The sequence below is a fragment of the Poecilia latipinna genome, unplaced genomic scaffold (assembly GCF_001443285.1).
Source record: "Poecilia latipinna isolate Pla-1442-1.1 unplaced genomic scaffold, P_latipinna-1.0 Scaffold743, whole genome shotgun sequence".
Lineage (NCBI taxonomy): Eukaryota > Metazoa > Chordata > Actinopteri > Cyprinodontiformes > Poeciliidae > Poecilia > Poecilia latipinna.
Genome location: NW_015113359.1, coordinates 171,988 through 186,058, shown reverse-complemented (window position 1 = coordinate 186,058; position 14,071 = coordinate 171,988). Strand labels below are relative to the sequence as shown.

The 14,071-nt window shown below is 36.3% G+C and overlaps 1 protein-coding gene across 1 annotated transcript in view; it reads right to left on the bottom strand.

The window, feature by feature from the left end:
* LOC106955534 (potassium voltage-gated channel subfamily D member 3-like) overlaps window positions 1–14,071 on the bottom strand; it is a 98,619-nt gene that overhangs the window by 10,796 nt on the left and 73,752 nt on the right. Inside the window, exons 3-4 of the mRNA XM_015045774.1 lie at window positions 7,604–7,766; window positions 978–1,079 (exon numbers count right to left, since the gene is read on the bottom strand). Coding sequence (XP_014901260.1) covers window positions 978–1,079; window positions 7,604–7,766 — 265 coding nt within the window. The remainder of the gene's footprint in view (window positions 1–977; window positions 1,080–7,603; window positions 7,767–14,071) is intronic.

Below are 14,071 nucleotides of genomic sequence, written 5' to 3'. Positions count from 1 at the left end.
CATTTCATTTCATTTCATTTCATTTCATTTCATTTCATTTCATTGCAAATTCATGGTGGAAGTTTTTCTTGTTAGTTTTACCGTCAACAAAATAATCAAATATTAAAACTGTGTACTGTCTTCAAGCTACAGTGTTCCTTCATCCTTCTGGCTCACAGGAAAAAGCAGTTTTTTCTTTCCTTCTCGTTGTTGGTTCAGTGTTTCTCAGAGCAGGCTGTAATCACGGTGAACATTTTGGAAGCAACACTGTAAATTATGATTGACAAGCTAATAGCTCTTCGCTAACACCAAAGGATTTTTATTTTTTTTTACCCGAGTCTGAGAAAGCAGAGTGCTCATGTTTCCGGAAAGAAACATGAGCACTCGAAACAAAAGCTCCGCTCTTTCCAGTATCACCCTGTTCAGTCATAGATTTATTTTCACATTTTCTATAACCGTTTATTGTGCTAATCATTTAATTATCATCAAGAGCTCCTCAACAAGCAACACAAAGCAAATCCTATTCTCATAGGTCCACACAAGGGAATTAAATCAACTCTCTGAAAGACAACAAGGAAAGGCACTCAGTGTGATTATGCCGATAACACAGACCGCAGAGGATTATACACATAACTCCCTTACTATCAGCCAAGCCCAGTTTGACGACAAGAATTTAATGACTTCTGATTCTGCTGCTCTTTTATAGCCTCTAAATTACTTTTAAATTACTCTTTGGTTAATTGTGGCAATAATTGTTGGTGTTTTGCTTGTGTATTTGTTTGTAGTTCATATGTGAAGCTGTTGCCTCCAAGCGATTGAGTTGCAATGGACTGAAATAATTAGCAGGGGGTTGTTTAACCAGGAACAATAATATTAATGTATAAAATGGAAATACAGTCTGCTGGCACAGCACATCAGCTTTAATGAAAACATCTGAAAATGCCTTTTCTTTCTTTCTTTCTGTTTCTGTGTCAAAGAGCATCGGAGGGTTTTCTCACCGTCAGCTCCAGCAGCTCGTTGAGGAGTCCGTTGTGCTTGCTCTGGAGGAAGGCGTTGGCGCTGCCAGACTTGGCTATTCTTATCCTGGCCAGTCTGGCTTTCTGGAAGTGGGAAGAGAAGGAGGTCAGATTGTCAGATAAGGTGGACGGGAGGTCGTGGAAGATGACTAAGGCTTTATTTAATGAAAAGAGTCTGCCAACTATTCACCAAAACTGCATAGTAATTTTCGCAGCTGTCCAAGAAGTGCTGCTTGCTTTTTGTTGGGGTTTTTCTTCTTTTAATGTGATGAAAGCCGTCTCTGTGTCTGGAGGGGAATGCTCACTAACATCCTTCAAAAAGTATGTGGTATCAAACATAATTCATCCATATGGGATTGCTGAACATTTAGTTTTGGGTCCATGGACATTTTTATGTTGCTGTAACAGCATCCTTTTGCTACTTTTCACTTTTCTACAGACACAGAGACCTTGCAGCAGGGATTAACTTCCATTAAAACCACAAGAGTAAGAGTGATGTTGGGTCCTGAGGCCTGGCTTATCCAAAATGAGTTTTAGAGAATGTCTTTGTGCAAAGCAAAAGAGAGAAAAAGAAAGTTCCCTCACATGGCAAACTCTAAATAATTTTTGAATGGGATGTATTCTGGGATTTCACTAAGTTATAGCAATGTGTTGCCACTGAAAATCGTCTTAAACGTCTGAAACGGAAAACGTCAGTGAGTGAGGTCAGCTTATAAAACCACAGACTTAAACTGAAAGAGAAACATTCATGTTCCTAAAGTAATATATTATATTTTCATCCAATTAATATTCTGTAACGTCTAACAACTAACAACTTCTAACAACAATTTCATGGGAAGAAATACATTTTCACGGCACTGTGAATGTATTTTACTACTTTCGTTTCTGTCCTCTTATTGAAAATGTTTGAAGAAAATCCTAACATTAAAAGTTTGTCATTTTGAGTCTGTCGTATCTATGGATTTACCAGAAGATAAACGTGTTTCAAAGTGCCGATGTGACAACAGAACAAAGCAAAGGAGACAGACAAGAAAGAAAATATCTCTTGTTCCATAGACTTAGACGATCGATTCTTACTTTCTGCTATTATTTTCTTATTTTATTGATAATATTGTGTTTTGATGGCAATATATCATGCGCCAATTCAATGCCAAGTCTTAATATGCATCATATACATGTGGATTGTTTTCATGAAAATTTGGACCAGGATTATTACCAGGAAACAGTGGATCAACGTTTTACACTGGTTAGACTTTATACTGTTTGTTTCAGTGATACATACATCAGCCAAGAACAACTTCAAGTGGTTTTCTCAAAATGAAGAGACATTTCTCCACTGCAAGAAACTAAAAGTGATTATTAATCACAAGATGATAAAACTTTGAGATATTTGCCTGGGAAAATGTAACAGATGAACATGTTTTAAAGATCAGTGGGGCCTGTCTTCAATTAAGTTTGATCAACAGTACTGGCATAGTTAGGCTAGTTAATCCACGCTTGGAAGAGCTTTCTGTGGCTACATATGCAGATGGACTATGATAGCACAAGAAGTATCACTTGTAAATGACATAATACATTTAAAATCCTATTAAAGATTCATCCATGTTATTCGAGTGTAAAAATGAGAGAAAACAAAAACCACACAAAAGCATGTAGAGTAGGAACATTCATTGTTAGTTTTTGGAGCTCAGCAGTACATTGATGCGAAACAGAAACTGTTTTGCATCAATGTACTGCTCTTCTATGTACTGCTCTTCTCCACAACCAGAAGAGCAGTACATAATTTGTTGTTGATTATGTATATGCACCAAAGCTTGAAAAGCTTCTGTTGGTGATGAGCCATGGCACACATTTTGCAGCAATTTATGATCAAGTCATGCAATTTTTGAAAATTTGCAAACTAAGTGCTGCTAAAAATTCCTCATCAAACCCCCGGTTCCGCTCAGTTTGACATTAGGAAAGCTGGAGCTCCATCTGTGCTGCATCAGGTAGCAAGTCAGAGTGGAGATTGGAACTCGACTTGATTTGATTCTTTTTTATTTTTTGCACTTTTGGAGCAATTTACAATTTATCTGAATTGCTTTGTGAAGCTAACAAGAAACCACAAAGCTTTAGGGAATTAAAAAAAATCTTGTTTGTTTCACAACTATTCTAGGTTATCTGTTTTTTCAGATGCTAGCAGACTATTTATCTTAAGGAGGAAATCACAAGAAAAAGACACTTCTACACACTTGGTGTGGAGCTTAAAATATTTAATTATCCCACTCCATCTGCTGATGAGGACGTCACAAATTGATTTTATTTTTCTCCACATTCAAACATATTACTTTAATTCTTAAGGGGAGAAAAATCTGCATTTAACTTTTTGCATAGATCTTCCTGGTTCTGAGGGAAGAAGATAAACCTGTTTTAAAGTGCTGGTGTGATAACAGAACAAAGCAAAGGAGACAGACAGGAAATGAGAGGAATAGCGTGGGCCATTTTTTAAAATGAAGAGGATATTAGGGTGACTTCCTCCCCAGCTCGTGGACGCGTGAGTTGAGTGATTTCTTTAACCTTGTCCTGCTTGCCCCTTCGTTCCACTATAAACGTATTTCGAAAGTGGGAGACAGACGGAGCAATTTCTTCTTCCAAGACGTGAATCAAAAGTAATGAAATAAGTTTGGATGCCTCAGAAGTTGCCAGTCAAACTCTGGATTCTGTGAAGATGTGTGGAAAGCTTCAACCTGAGATGTAATGATAGTGTGATTCTGCGTGCGTGACATGTGAAAATAACGGAATGAAGCAAGATGAATCATTCTTTCTTTGTTCATGTAGCTAAAAGCGTATGATGTTGAAAGTGAAAACTGTTTTTTTGCACACTGTTTTTTTTTCTTGATCAAAAGCATCGCCTGAAACAAAAAAAGAGAAATATTATGAAATAAATATTAACTCTGACGGGTAAGTGTGAGATGTTTGGATTTGATTGTACTGATGTTTTTCTGAGCGCCCACTGAACCAGCGATTTCAGAAGAAAAACCTTCCTAATAAACATCTGAAGTAAGTTCAAAGGCAGGCTGAAGTATTGAGGGATGAATGTGTCATATAAAGTCCCTGAATGGGTATTACAGAAGCATCAATGTAATCCACTGTCCACTATGCATGATTTATTTTCCAGTTGAGAAATTAACATCTATTTTTTATAAACCCAACAGCCAGATTTTCTCAAAATCTCAATGAGTAAGAGTCTTTAAATTCCCAAAAGACAAAATAAACCATTTGGTTTGTAAAATAGGGAAACCAAAACAAAACAAAAATCTTACATTTTTAACGTTTATATAACATTTTAGCTAAGGTAAAAATGATTCCTAATCTAAAATGTTAGTCAGCCCTAAGCACTTTGGGAACTGACAAAAGAAATACTTCAAGAAAAATGTTACTTTTATTTATCCATGTAAGTATTTCAACCACAGAAAGATAATACTCAAATAAAGCTGTGGCTTATCACAGTAAATAATCATTGTGTCTTGCTGATCTTAATGAAAGTATGTACATCCAGCTTTAATAACACACAGGATGGTTTATTATACGTTGTATGTAATATTGTTTATCAAATTAGATTCTATTTATTCTGGCAACAATTAATTTTTAATTACTTTCTGTAGATTTGTCACTTATCTACATAAGCTGCTCTGGGTTCATTTTTTTTAAGTAGCTCTCATTTAATTGACGTTGTTTATTGATCACAATTCATCATCATTTCGTCTGACCTCTAATGAAATAGAAAGGCAGCCTCTCTCACCAGACACCCATACGAGCATTATTTAAATATATGCTTTCCACAAGTTGCTTTTCAGTCTCTGAGTATAAATGCCACATGATTGATTACGAAGACATTCATGGCTGAAAAGGTTATCTTACATAAATCAGTATACGGTCTGTTAAAGGTAAGATTCTGGAGATCGATTTAGGTGATTATGCTTGATTTGGTTGACCGAACAGAAAAAGCCTGAACTTTCAGCTACATTATCACCAATCGCAGACCTGAAGTCGAGCATCTTGGCTGCTGACTTTGGAAATGCTGACCTCTTACTTAGAACTACTCTATTCCCTCTTCTCTTAAGCCAGTGTTATGGCTCTCCGTCATTCTTTGTGTGATTTCTTTGTCCTCTCTCTGTCCCATTTTCCCCTCTTTTTCAACTTCCTTCCTCTTCCTCTCCTTATCCTGTAGTCTTCTTGGTTTGCCCTCACGTTTTCCGTCTTTTTATTATTATTTTTTCTTTCCTGCTCAGCAACCTGCCAGGTTGCAGTGTAGCTCCTCTTGACTTTGCTGTCCCATTAGGAGCGTGACCTCAATCCATTTACTGCTTCGACACTCACCATCACTCTGATGGTGAGTGCTGCACGACTGATTTATGCATGAATAAAAGAAGCTTTTCTGCAAGCTCTTTTATACTTATTGGTAAATTAGGACCAAATATCAGGGTTTGTTTTCATGGGCAGTTAGGTCCTCAGCAGGTTACTAAATATGAAGAAAGGATAATATGCTGTGCACTAAGCCACACACTGTCACAGTTAGCGGACAATCACTGTCATTAAGCTCAATTTGAAATTTTCTGAAAGACAACAATTACTATGTGAAAAGAGCTTTTTGTGAAGTAAAATTTCTAGATGAATTCGTAATTGTAAAAGGTGCCTGAAGCAGAGAGTTGTCATAAAAGAATGAAGACAAACAGGAGGATGGAGAGGCCAGGAGAGCTTCAGTAAAGGAGGACAGAAAGAAAGACGGACAGAGTTAGATCCCCCATCTCCCTCTTTTCTGTCCTCAGTCTGTTTCTTTAAATCGTGACGCAGACAAAATATAGGTGACATGTCAGGGGAATGTTTGCTCATGTGTGAATAAAAACAGCTTACAAAAACCCAGTAATTTGTTAGTGACCTGTTAACATTTTGAAGTTGTGAGCTTTCACCAGATAAGTATACGGTCACAACAGAAAATACAGAGCACTCCAGATGAGTGAGTCATGCTTCATATTTTTCTCAGAATCTGAAAGTGCTCTACTGGGAAAATAAAGTAAAACCAAACAAACACACACACAAAAAAAGGCAAGCAAACAGACAAATAAATAAAAGAGGCGATACTACATTGTTTAATGTGTTAAGTCAGATCAGGAGTTGCAGACTCCTGATTTAGCAGCTGAAAACTGTGATCACAACTGAACTGAAGCTCAAAGTGCAACTACTTAATTCATTGCCAAAAACACTGTTAAATTCAATTTGTCCAAGGGACCAATTATTTACACTTTCTCTGCTGGAACACATATTCATAGGAAATTGATTTAGTGTTACATCTTCAGTTCAGGGGCCATCACCAGTTGTTACAGGGACACTGGCCCCTGTCTAGAACGGCCCATGCTGGTCCTCCTCCATCAATCTCAGCCCCCTGGCCTTCACCAGCAGCATGAGGGAATACATTGGGGATCTGTACTGAACACTGCTCACTGCTGGGGTGATATATTGTACAATAATTTAACCTGCCTTGACTTACCCGTACTATAGAGGAGTGCACTACCTTGCTCTTATTTTGCTTGTCAATAAACATTGTTTATAGTTATCACAGAAAACAAATATGAGATATTTGTGTTCACGAACTTGAAAAAGTATTAACATTTGTGTGTTTTCTTATTTCTTCCCTTCATCTTCACTTCCAGTCAGATAAATTATACTTTGAGTCGACCCTTATTTATTTACCCATGTATTTATTTATTTATTTATTTATTTTTTATTTAAAACTAGTTGAAAAACAAGTAACCTGCAGGATAAGAGTAAACGTGCATTCTTAACTTAGAACAAAATAATAATCCTATTGCTACTTTTCTGTTTGAAAAAGAGCAGGATGAAGTGAACACTTATTTATTCCAATCTCCTCCCTCAATTAATGGAATGTATCGCTTACAGACTCTGTAATTATCGGAAATATATAATTAAAAACACGTTGTGGTATTCATATACCATTTCAATTTCTATGCTAAAGGACAACCAATAAATTACCGTGTTGGGAGCCACAGGCTCAGTTCACCTTCACATTATTGAGATGTAAGGGAGGTCAGTGCATTATGTTTGAAGAGGTTCAAATCAGAACATTCATTAATGTGGACTCAAATCAGACATTCCTCTTGTCAATTAGCTATCAGTGGCTGCTCCCCAACTTAATAGCGCTCTTATCTAGCCTTGTGGAAAGGTCAAGCCTGCAGGGGAACTGTGGTGAGTGGCTGAGTAATATTTAGCACTTTGAACTAAAGTGTGCATCTGTCTATGTGTCTGAAAGAAAATAATTGTGCATCTGTACGGCTTTTAAATTAGTTTCCATGTGACAAGAAACAAACAAATTTGCAGTCATTGGACTATACCGAATTATTCTGAAGGTCTGACGTTTGTGATTAGTTTTTAAACACACAATGTTTATATATATATATATATATAAATAATCTCAATCTTCCATTTAATCTTATGAGCTCAATAGATATTTCATCCCGATCCTTTTTTTTTTTTTCTAAAATTCACAACCTGCCTTCCCTTTAAATTAGGTAACATGGCTGCATACACTTTTTAGAGACGGCAAGCTTCACCTTCTGAGCTCGACGTTTGTCTGCCCGCTGGTTCTGGTGGTAGATGCGGCTAAAGTTGGACACGATGACAGGGACGGGAAGAGCAATCACCAGCACGCCGCTCAGGGAGCAGATGGAGCCAAAGATCTTTCCAGCAATTGTCTTCGGGACCATGTCTCCGTAGCTAAAGGGAAATGAGAAGAATTCAATTTAAAGCGCATACAAAGATGTGAAGGAAGTGTTTTTCCCTCATAGATTTCTTTTGTTTCTGTTTTCCTGTTAACCAATATGTTTTATTGTTGCACAAAGATAAATTGAGTAAATATCACATATAGATTTAATTGATTAAAAGAAAAAAATCCTTCCAAACAAAGTTGGACAAAGGTGAAAAAGCAATTGCCCCTAACAAATAGCTGGTTTTGCCGCCCTTGGCAGCAACAATTGCCATCAAGCATTTGCAATGATTAACATAAGTATTTTACAATGAAATGTTTGGCCGGCTCTGTTTTACAGAAATCTTTTAAAGCAGCCACATGGAGAGTTTTTGCTCATGATCAGCCTGCTTATGGTAACATTACAGCACTTCAATTGGATTTAAGTCTGGAATTTGACTAGACCACTCCAAAACCTTTTTGTTGCTGATCATTCTTCTGCTGCTCAATTCTATGCTACTGTATGTTCTTATACTGAAATGCTATGCTAGTTTTATACCAGATGAAATTAGACACACACTTTCCAAAAGATTATGCTTTAGTCTCCTCAAAAATAAAAGAAAAATTTCCCTAAATCTTTGTATGCAAATGAAAAACGGGCCTTTGTGTTCCTTTTGGTCAGGGTTTATTTCACCAAGAAACTCTCATTTCTTTCTTATTGTTGAACACTCAGAAGGAGGCCAGGCCCTGAGCTTAACTAAGGTAAGTGAGGCCTGCAGTGCAGTAGATGTTACTCTGGGTTATTTGGTGACCTCAAGTGTGAGTCATGGATGAACTGGAGTAATTCTGGTAGACCCACCACTCCTGGAGGGTTCAACTGTGTTCCATGTTTTCTCCACTTGTGGATAATGGCTCTTGCTGTTCTTTGCAGGAGTCTCAAAGCCTAAAAAATGAGTTTGTAACCCTTTCCAATCTGAATTTGAGTACTTTTTTTTATGTTTTTGAATTTGTTTAGTTCAGGTCATAATAGGTTTGCTTCTTGAATTGTTTTAATCTATTTTGTGTTGTTTGACAGGTTTAATATAAGTTTTTTTTTTCTTTTTCTACCTAGGGCTAGTTTGGATGTTTGTCTGGATGTTTTTCTTAAGTGTGACATAAAAAGCAAAGACAAAAAAAACATGGAATATGTTTTCACAATCCTATAGATTCATGGCTTCATACAAATTTTGTGTCTTTCCATCCCTCCTCACAGACAGACGTGGTTATAGTTTACTGTGTCTTTTTTTCTCTGAACACATCTCTGATGGAGAATCAGAAAACTCTTTGTGTCTAAGCAGATATAAAAAGCAGTATTACAGTGCAGGGGTAACACATCCTCACATTATGGGCTCTGTCTCTGCTAATGCAGATAACAGAAATTCATGCTGTTCCTCCTCATCAGAGGTACAAGAAAGGAACAACGAAAGCAGCAGTGACAGAAAATGCAGTGACAGAAAATGCAACCTCAATCCATCAATTTCTAATCCAGACAGGCAGCCATGTTGAAGATTAATTGCATAATACCTGATAATGCCATCACAGAAACAAACACTTGTGGGCTTGGAATCTTATCACATCTTTTTAATATAACAATAACTTTATCAACATTTTTATCTTTCAGTTAAAATCTAAGTTTACTGTTTTCTTGTTGCCAAATTTGCATGAAACATGCCACCACACAATTACGCTGCGGACACAATTTCCCGCTCCACATTTTCATTTCAGACTACAAAGGCTGAATTATCCCAGCACCTAATGGAGTGGGGTTTTCTGAGAACAAATTCTAATTTGAATCATAAGTTATGAGACTGCACTCATGGGCAGGAATGCAAAACAGTTTCCGAGTTTGAGACAGTTTCGATTTTGAAGATCTATCCCCGGTACTTTTCTGAGCTGTTTGTCATAACAAAACCCTACAGACCATTGACATATATAACACTTTCACAGATCACATATATGTATAAACAGAAATGTTTCTCTTTTTTAATCTATATATGTAATTTGACTGACAAACAAAATCCTCAGGCTTATGATAGATCATAAATGTATAGCTTGTTGTCCCCATGAGGAAAATTTGTCATGGACATCATGCGCTAAACAAAACTTCTACCACAACTAAATACACTACAAAGAAAAAAAAAAGACATGTTGAACCATAGTATGGTAAAATATATGTATTATTTTGCATAGGTTTTTGCCCTTTTCAGACAAATACTCCTGACAAGTTAGTCAAGACAGAACTAGAAAACAACAGTAAGTTCTGCTCCTCCACAGAAAGCATAGTCACCTTGATGACAATCATCTGGTTCTGTGTTTGGATGACAGATTGATGCTTGTGAGCAGAAATGAGTGGAAATGCTGCTCCGTGTTCTATTCGCTCGAAGTCAGTACTCCATTTAAAGCTGCAATTGAGCTCTGAAAGACATTTTGCAGATGTAACATTACTGAGTCATACAGTTTGCACGGTTTGCACCAACATATGCATGTTTTTTTTGTTTTTTTTTAAGAGGAGGTTATTAAGCTCAAGTAATATGGTCACAGTCTGGCTCCCTCCTGGAAATAAGAAACAAACACACAATGCAAACAAAACAAGAGCACAACACAGTTGTATTTCATTCAATATCACAGATTTTCAAGCATTTTGTTTAGATAACCTGATATATTGTTTTAATTCTTCAAAATGAAAATGCTTTAACTACATTATGAGTTATAATCTCCATGGAATCTGAGGAAAGATCTATATCTTCATTAGTTTAGCACAAGAGTTTCAATTTCACACTTCCATATTAATTCAGTCAGGGTGAAAACTTCAGCAACACTCAAAATATGAGGAAACAATCTTATTGCCACAAGCTGAAACAACTAAAGCTGGTTTTCACATGGAGTGGTTCCTAGCACTTTGAGTGATGCTGGAGTTTTAACCTTTGACCCTCTCCTTGCACCTTCCATCCATGAAGTCTCTAACTTCGTCAGGGATGTTAGAACCGCTACAATTTCCTATTAACATTTTTTTCTCCCTGTTTTGTCAGTTCAAATTTTGGGAGAGTTAAAAAATAAAATCCTACAGTTTATCTCTCCAGAAAATAATCCATACTTTATATTACTAAATAAATATGTTTCAGTTAACAATGAAGCAACTTTGCTCCAAAATATCTCCCATTCACATGTCTGTAGCCAACCATATTGAATTAAAATTGTGAGAACAACACATTAGTAACTGCTAACTTTGGCAAAAACCTTAAAAGCATTAGCTCAAATTAATGAGGTAAAAGTGGTAGTCCTGCAGTTTAAATCACAGTGCTATATTTAACGAGAAATACTTTAGAAACTTGCAGCATAAAATAGGATTGCATTCCATGTGGTCTAACGAACAAATGTGTTCAAAGTGATAAAAATGTAATTATTTAGTCGTAAGCTTGAATGTCTTTGTGTTTGGACGTATTCGCTGCTCCGGGATGTGAGTTCTGCCTTATGTCAGCTTCATAGAAGCCAATGGGAGACTCTGAACTCTGCCATTGCCCTAAATGGAACATAACAATATTATGTCTTTATTTTATTCAGTTTATCCTTCAATTGAAGAATTAAAAAATACGTTCTGAAACTACATGCTACTAAATGTCTGACATTAAATGCATGAAATCGACAACAATTACTTACGGGATAAAAGGACAAAGACAAACCATCACTCAATGTATTACCCGGGTAGTAGTGCTGGATTGCAATATGATAAATCTTTCAAATGCATACACTAAAAAAATGTGAGCATGCCATAAGGACTACCATAATCAAACACATCGATTTATGTCTTTGTTTTAAATAGCTTACAGGGTTTTCACTGAAAATTTAAAAAAAAGTTGTTTCAGAGGCAGTGACTGCAAAATGGGTAAGCGACAACATATACACTGATTTTTGTGAAGCGTAAAATGTAAAACTAGATGTAATACATCACAACTGAAAATGTTGTTTTGTTTAAAGTGGGCAAACCGCAGCTGAGCAGGGGAAAGATGTAAGAACTGTGCAGCATGTCTGCACACGGGAATGAATATAAAGCAGATAGTTGAAAAATACAATGCATGCTCTGTGTGTTTTTTGTAGGGCAAAATAAAGGTTAACAAATATTCACACTTACAGTTTTCAGCTTTTTCAGAGCTGGTTGTCTCTCTCATACATCATCCTCTCAACAACATTGAACCTTAATCTAACTTGTTTTATTCATCCTTTTTTAAAATAAACTCTCAGTAGTTTAGACCACTTTCAGCAGCCCTCAGCGGCAGGTTAGTTTGCCCTTCGTGTTAGCTGTCCCCTGCTGATGTAGCCCGGCCTCTAATTTAAACAGGAGCTCACACAGGTTATGATGGATGGTGCTTTCTTTGCAGTGGCAGCAGGTCACACAAACTCATATCAGACATTTCTCATATGCCTTTCAGTGTAATAACAGACATCAGATTGTTTCTTGCTGTTTCTTTTCTGTTTAATCCCATTTCACCCCTGTTTTCCTTCATTCCCCCTCTGGTTTTTGTCGTTATCACCCCATCCCCTGCTTCCTCTCCTTAGAATAAACAAAGGTCAGACAGTGTGTCTGAAGATCAGCTCTACAACTTCTGCACACCTGCAGTCCCCCAGGACAAGACGGTCAACCAAGTGCTCTTTTTCACTTTCTAGTAATTTAGAGGAGCAGATTAGTTTAAGGTTCAGGGATGAGAGTTAAAAAGGAGGTCAGAAAATGACAAAACTGAGGGTGTAACAAATAACAACTTTGACACAGGTTAGGCATTTGTCTGCAATGCTGCTCTTCTTACAGTTTTCTTCTTCTTCTTATATTTAAACATTCAGTTTAAATATAAGAATGAACACATACACAGTGGATAACAAACCCAATCCTAGTAAACACTTTGGATTTGTTCCAAAACAAATAGTTACCATCGGTCAGCAAGCCTTTTAGTGTTTTCAGTGAGCTGGCTTGTTTTGTTTGACCAAATGTTCAAGTACCTTTGAGAGCGGACTGGCATTCTCCAAACTCCACAATTGAATCTACAATGACATCAATCAACAGTGATTCAAGCATCACATTGTTGGCCACAAAGGTTCAAGGCAGATTATGTAAGCACAATAACAACATTTTGCAGGCCTGCAGTACCAAACAACAAACATATGTTTATGTGACCAAACTTAACGAGGTTTGAAGCTTTGCAAATGTACAGAGCATACATACATACATCGCTAAAACTGATTTCAAATTCATGGGAAAAGTGTAATTTTTTTTTTTCAGCAAACAGCCAATGCTTGATCAAAAAACACTTGAGAAAATGTGTTGAACTGTTACCTATTTGTGGCCTGTTAGTTTATAATGAATTGCAACAGATGGACAACAGAGACCTTTGTAATGAAAGCACTCATGAATAATAATATATGCAAATGTGGTCCAAGGGCAATATGTATGGTTGGTTTGTGCCCTTTGCTTTCCTCTATCAAAATCTAACCTTGTTCAGACTTTTTTAATATAAAGAAAATAAATCTTACTTTACAATTAGATTTCCCCCAAAAGTATAAATAAGAATAAATAATAATAATTCAACACTTCTCTTTAGAAGGTGTTGTGTCGGTATCGTGTACGATTAACATAATTGTGATTTTCTGAAATTGTTTCATGTGATAAGTTAGCATGAGGTTCTGTCTCGTTTTGCAGGTGCCATAAGCAGACTTTGTTCTTGATTTTTTTTAATATTGTGACCCAACAAACATTTTTTCGTTGTTTTTGAGCCTGTAAAGTTTTCAAGTGAGTCATAAACAAAAGCACAAACAGTGAATTAAGAGATTTTAAGCATAAACATACATATCACAGAGTATTTTTTCAAGTAAAGTGAAACTTTGTATACCTTTATATTAAATGGAATACATTTTTACAAAAAATAAACAAATAAAATAAATTAAAAATGACAGCTTGAGTCAAGCTAATGAAGAATAAATAATCCAAAGTGAAACTCCTGTTGTGTCCTATGGTTAGTCTCGTGATCACAGGTTTATGTTCTGAATTGCAGCAGCAATTCAGTTTTAGTTGTCTTGACTCACATGTTTTTAAGTTGATTTCCAATAAATCTGAATTTAATCAGCAAGTCTGATTATTGTGATTCCATGGAACCGAGTCTGTTTTATTTGATACTGAACTCATTCCTTTCAGGACCAGGTTGTTCCCAGTGATGTGGAATCGGGAGCAAAGATTTATTTAATTAATAGAAAAACAAGCATAAGATAAAAAAAAAAAAAAAAAAAAAAAAAAAAAAATTAAGGGGGAAATTAA